Source organism: Sinocyclocheilus rhinocerous, unplaced genomic scaffold (genome assembly GCF_001515625.1).
Source record: "Sinocyclocheilus rhinocerous isolate Xijiao unplaced genomic scaffold, SAMN03320098_v1.1 scaffold317, whole genome shotgun sequence".
Classification (NCBI taxonomy): Eukaryota; Metazoa; Chordata; class Actinopteri; order Cypriniformes; family Cyprinidae; genus Sinocyclocheilus; species Sinocyclocheilus rhinocerous.
Window position 1 is genome coordinate 208954 of NW_015633534.1, and position 6592 is coordinate 215545.

General features: G+C 35.4%; 1 protein-coding gene across 1 annotated transcript in view; it reads right to left on the reverse strand.

Annotated features, from left to right (window-relative positions):
- The window catches only part of LOC107744238 (dopamine beta-hydroxylase-like), a 24969-nt gene that overhangs the window by 4461 nt on the left and 13916 nt on the right, over nt 1–6592 (reverse strand). Inside the window, exons 8-11 of the mRNA XM_016557766.1 lie at nt 4161–4199; nt 3816–3875; nt 1851–1978; nt 1206–1365 (exon numbers count right to left, since the gene is read on the reverse strand). Of these exons, the coding sequence (XP_016413252.1) occupies nt 1206–1365; nt 1851–1978; nt 3816–3875; nt 4161–4199 (387 nt within the window). The remainder of the gene's footprint in view (nt 1–1205; nt 1366–1850; nt 1979–3815; nt 3876–4160; nt 4200–6592) is intronic.

Consider the following 6592-nt stretch of genomic DNA (forward strand, 5'->3'; position numbering starts at 1 on the left):
TGGCCCTCTAGTCGCAGTCACATGGAACTTTCAGATTGGTTGTAAAGAAGCCGTTGCTCTCTGCTTATTTACCATGGTAAAATTAATGAATAGATCCATTCCACACACAAAAATTACCAACTATACAGTATGTAAGAAAAATTTCGTTTTCATCACATATCAATTGTAAGATTTAAAACATAATTGTTCATAACCACCCATTTAACAGAAGTAGTGTTTAAAAGGGGACATCGGATGCCCATTTTCCACAAATTGATATGGTTCTCTTTTTTATATATTTTTTTTGGGGGGGGGTGCCTTTATGCCTTTTTTATTAGATAGGACAGTTGAGAGCAGACAGAAAAGTATTGGGTGGAGAGAGGGGGGCGGGATCGGCAAAGGACCTAGAGACGGGAATCAAACTCGTGAGCACAGTTGTGTTGGCGCACTAACCACTAGGCTATCGGCATCGACTTGATATGATTCTTTAGGGTCTTCATGAAATGTCTGCAACATACTTTGGTTAAAATTCCTCAATGGTTATGTAAAACAACAGCCTTTATATCTTGTCAAAAACAGCTCTTTTCACAGCGAGCCATTGCATGTCTCTTTAAATGCTAATGAGCTACTGCTCACCCCGCTCCTCTCTTCCATTTTTTGTGTACTCTGTGGTGCATTACCAGTGTTGCCAGACCGTATGATAATTATCGTATTTGTACGATAATTTTGACCTATGTATGATCAATAATAAAAAAAAAAGTATGATGATTTCAGAATTTTGTGACACTTCAAATGATGGCCGTTGTAATCATTACTCATTGATCGCACACACCTCAGGCTTCCGATGACAGCGACAGTGTTTGGACCTTCCCACTAAGTTATTTATCTATTGTGGTCATTTCCAATCTGGCAACACTGTGCGTTACCGTAAAAAAAAACTAATTGTAGGGTGGTTCTGTCCACACACTGCTAAGACACATTTATATGCAAACACCACGTACGTAAACGTGAATTTTGCATCCAAGAATAACGTTTTAGTGCAAAAATATTGGTCATTCTCACCATGCACTCAAAGTTTATTAGAATATATCACATCTGTTTGGGCGATTAGAGTCTAGCTGCAAAAAATCCAATAATTCAATGCATCTGAACTACTCTGGAAATAAAAGACTTCTGGTCTGTCATTGGTCAGAGATGGTGAAAAGGTGGTTTAATGTTGTGCTTACAGGAAAGAGCTCAGCGGTGGATTGGTTGCAGTGCATTGAGATTGGGGAGGTGAGGTAGAGGGAGTTCAGCACCTCCCCGCTGAAGCCGTCCCAGGACAGCGAGGAGAACTGCTCTTCCACCGTAGTCCCAGGACAACTGCAACTCTCACGTCCTTGAAACCTACAGAGAGCACAATAAATATATTTTTTAAATATCCACCTCATAAGGTGGTAATTTGGTTCCACGGCCACAAAACCACTTTCATAATTCGTCTGATTCCACTATAGCATTGCAAAATAGTTTTTTTTAAGCTGTAAAAATGCAATTTGACGATACAAAATGGATGAACACAAATGTCATCTGCCTTTCCTTGTTTTATTCATTGCTGAGGAAAACCTATTTCTGTTTCTCCGTCTGATTTCGTAGAGGAAATGAAAGCATTCCTCTTGTCCTCAGGCAGTTAGTCTGAAAGCCAGATATTAGTTGCTGGTTTTTGTTGTTGGAGGCTGACTGGGTCAGAGCGGTGTGATACAGTGACGGCGGTGTTGCCATTTCAAGGTTTTCTTCTCATTGTGAGGTAATGACTGTCTGGGATGAGTTAGACGATCGTACAGGAAGGTCATGTTTGCTGTTTGTGGTGGTTTAGTTGAGTTTTATTTTTGCACCTGTTGATGAGACTGAAGTATTTCTGCAGGTAATCTGTGTCCACGTGGCTCTTGCACAGCTCCAGCTGTGTGCGGGGGTAATAATGCACGTAATTGACACACATTTCTTCCATGATCCCAAAACCACCCTGCAGAAGAGAGAAAACAAAGCCACTGGATTTGAAGTGAATAGTGGCTAAAATGTCTTTCTTACATAAATCTCTCATTCACACTAGCTTTAGAAGACTTCGAATATAACATACATATCGTACAGACTGGCTATGAGGCTTTTAACCTGTCATTTTGGAGCTTGAAAGGTCCAGTCCTCTTTCACTTAGTCACTATTTCTATTTATTATTTTACATGAGGGGGAGTAAATATCCTTTTTTTGGGTGAACCTTTCATTTAAGGGGGAGGTACTACAGGCAAAAAAAAATTTCAACAGATTTTTTTCACTTCAAATTTCGACCTTGCAAAATGTCTTGGCATAAAATTAATGTTTCCTGGTATATTTGTGCCAGCTTTTGGTTCATAATGTAAAAGTAATAATTCATGTTTCACAATAAGTAACACTCCTAATGTGAGATATTGCTTCTTAGTTGATATTGCTGAGGGTTTGTTTTTATTTTATTTGGAAAAACTTACCTTCCTTGGCATTTTGCTTTTTAAGGGGGACTTAAAAAGCACATAAATGTGTTTTATTAAATTATTTATTAAATGAGCAACTGACAAAAGTGTCAGATTTACCAAGCACCGATAGGCTGGTCACATAAAAAAAAAAATACACACAAACATGCATTAAAAAAATTAACTTTTTAATTGGTTTTATGTAATATATTCAAATTTGCATATTTAATAAGGTGATGCATAAGTATATTTTAAACATTTACCTGGGGGAACCAACAATTTAAAAAAAGATAAAATATGACAAAAAAAGTGATTTATTAAATAATTTGTTAAATGAGCAACTGACAAAGGGTCTGAGAATTACCAACCAATTATATGCTGATCACATAAAAAAGGTTTTCTTGGGTGTTCAATAATATAATATAGTATTTGACATTTACATATTTAATATGATGTCTATTTGACATATTTTTACGGGTGAATGCAAACTATTCAATATGACAAAATTATTATTATTTAATTTGACAGTTTATTGTTGATAAAAAAGGTTTTCTTGGATGTTCAATAATATAATATAATATTTCACATTTACATATTTAATATGATGTCTATTTGACATTTTTACCTGGGTGAATGCAAACTATTCAATATGACAAAATTATTATTATTTAATTTGACAGTTTATTGTTGATTTTAAAAAATTTAACACTATTAAATTTAATAGTGTATTAGTGTGAGTTTTATTTACTTTAAGCAGCTCTTAAATAAAGTTTGTATTGTAAACTTATATTGTGCAGAATGATGTCTGAGAGTTTTGTCCTGTTTGATTTCCAGCCAATCAATCTGTAACATCTAGATCAATCACCTACCGTACTAAATTCTCATGAGAGAATGTATTTGAGTGGGTCTTGAGCAGCAAAGGGTCTGAGAATTACCAACCAATTATATGCTGATCACATAAAAAAGGTTTTCTTGGGTGTTCAATAATATAATATAGTATTTGACATTTACATATTTAATATGATGTCTATTTGACATATTTTTACCTGGGTGAATGCAAACTATTCAATATGACAAAATAATTATTATTTAATTTGACAGTTTATTGTTGATTTAAAAAAATTTAACACTATTAAATTTAATAGTGTATTAGTGTGAGTTTTATTTACTTTAAGCAGCTCTTAAATAAAGTTTGTATTGTAAACTTATATTGTGCAGAATGATGTCTGAGAGTTTTGTCCTGTTTGATTTCCAGCCAATCAATCTGTAACATCTAGATCAATCACCTACCGTACTAAATTCTCATGAGAGAATGTATTTGAGTGGGTCTTGAGCAGTGTTGGACTGAGTCAGACTTACCACGGTAACTTTGTTCCTGTCTGCAGTGTTATATGAGCATTTAGTGACGAGAGCGTCGCCCTGTGGGGTAGACAAAAGCACAAAGCAGCGATCGCACATGATCAGATGGGGTTTAGCACTCAGCTATTTGTAGAACATGCTAGAATGAATGTCTCTTGGCAGGTTAGCATTAAATTGGCAGGCTCAGCCGTGTGTGTGGGTGCTGGTATTGACAGTCTAAATGCAGAAGATCTGCGCTTTTGTTGGTGGCTTGCTGGCTCCAGGCGTTTCCTGTAATGTCTGCAGCCTCTCTCTTTCTCTCATCTAAATACGCTTCAGCTTTTACATGTGTGACGAGAAACTTACTGGCAAAACAGTCACCATCTTCCTTAAAACACGGATAATCTGCACAAAACGGGAGAGGTTACAAATGTTAGTATTTACTTGAGTTTTCTTTTTAATATATGTAGTATTTGAACCAAAACCAGATATATCCGTTCACAGCATCCTAGGATTGTGTCAGGTCAATGTTTTTGTGCTACTGAGGTAGCCTACTATAGTACAGTGGGTGCAGCAGATGGTAATTTACATGATAGTCCTGGTATTTTAAAGCCATGGTACATATCAAAAATAACATGGTAATATTCAAAAGGCAGCACAAAAATAAACCACTTCATGTTTACATGTATTTAATTGAGCATGAAAAATGGTGTGGGAGTGACAAAAGCATCAAGTGCTCAGGTATACCGCAGGGAATCGTGGGTAGTTGACATGTCTCAAGCCGTGAGCAGTGTGTCGCAGTGTGACATGCTGTACTTCATCTGAAACTGTTATAGACTGCATTCATATCGACTGAGAGACTGAAAGGGACACCTTAACTTTAAAAGTATTTAAGCCAGCCGCAAAAGAGCTGAAAATAAAAAGGGTGAAAATTAATGGTGAACAGTTACAGCATCTTAAATATTCACAAATCAGCATATTAGAATGATTTCTGAAGGATCATGTGACACTGAAGACTGGAGTAATGATGCTGAAAATTCAGCTTTGCATCATAGGAATAAAATACATTTTACAATATATTAGAATAGAAAACAGTTAATTTAAACTGTAATAATATTTCACAAAATGACTGTTTTTACTTCTTTTTTTATCTAATAAGTACATCCTTGGTAAGCATAAGAGACTTATTTAAGAATTAAAAAATGATTGAAATTGACTGGTAGCCTATATGTATATTTTAAAGTCAACATGAAACAACCATTTGACTTCCTCTATGTGACTTGTTCATGAAATTATGGAAGTCCGTTTCTGCCACTGAAAAAAAAATTATAAAAAGATAATTGACTTTTTATCTCACAATTTAGACTTTTTTTCTCGCAATTGCGAGTTTACATCTCGCAATTCTGACTTTTTTCTCAGAATTGTGAGATATAAACTTGCAATTGCGAGCAATAAAGTCCAATTCTGAGAGGAAAAAGACTGATATTTTCTTAGAATTGCAAGTTTATATCTCACAATTCTGACTTAGCTCGTGTTATAATGTCAGAATCGCAATTCTGAGAAAAAAAGTCACAATTGCGAATTTATGTCTCACAATTCTGAGAAAAAGGTCAGAATTGCTTTTTTTATTTAGTGGTGGAAATGGACTTCCATACTAAATGTAGCAAGAAACTATTGATTTAATAGATTGAGAATTGATTGGATTGTGAAAGTGGGTGTTACATTCCAAAATGATGTCGTTGGTGGGTGTGGTCTCTGTGTGATTGGCTGAAAAATTACAGGGCTTGATGATGTCAGTAGAAAAGAAAAGTTGTTTCAGAGGTAGGGTTATTATGAATCATGCAAAATAAGACCAGGAACAAGCATTGTAATTTGAAGTGAAAAGGCACATTTTTATGTTGAGAACCCAAACTTAAAAGGATAGTTCACCCAAAAATGAAATTTCTGTCATTAATTACTCACCCTCATGTCGTTCCAAACCCATAAGACCTTCGTTCATCTTCGGAACACAGATTAAGATATTTTTGATGAAATCCGAGCGCTTTCTGACCCTGAATAGACAGCAATGCAACTGAAATGTTCCTAGACCCAGAAAGGTAGTAAGGACATCGGTAAAATAGTCCATGTGACATCAGTGGTTCAGCCGTAAATTTATGAAGCTGCGAGAATACTTACTTTGCGCAAAAAAAAAAAAAAAAACTTAATTACAAAAACACATATGTCCAATTCAACGTGAACCATTGAGGCCACAGTGCATTGAGAGATGGCAGCCAACAGAAAAACACACATTCATCGTATTTTATTGGATCAGTGTGTCACCCCTGTTTGTGTTTGTTTCTTTTCACTGACTGAACATATTCTATCAGGGTTCGTTGGGTTCGTGCAGCGTGAAATGGTCTTAACAAACCTTAAATTGTATGACTGAAGCCATCATAACAGCGATAAATACACTGATCCTATTCAACTACAGCACGTGTTTGTCTGTCACACACAGATATCATGAACTGAGTGATTTGATATTCTGCCACAGATTATTAGCAGCATGAATGAAAAACTGATCAAATACATAAGAAGATTAAAAACACAGTGATTCACTGATTCACTCCATCACTACACAAAATAAGAAAAATAATACATAAATTAGAAAATGATACTCACAGATCATTACAGGAAGTAACCTGAGCTCCATACTGATCTATTAATGCACAAAGTTAAACACACAGTCTGTGCTATAGAATCAACACTTCCTGTAAATAAGAGCATGAGAGGAAGAGAGCAAATTAAATTGATAGTATATA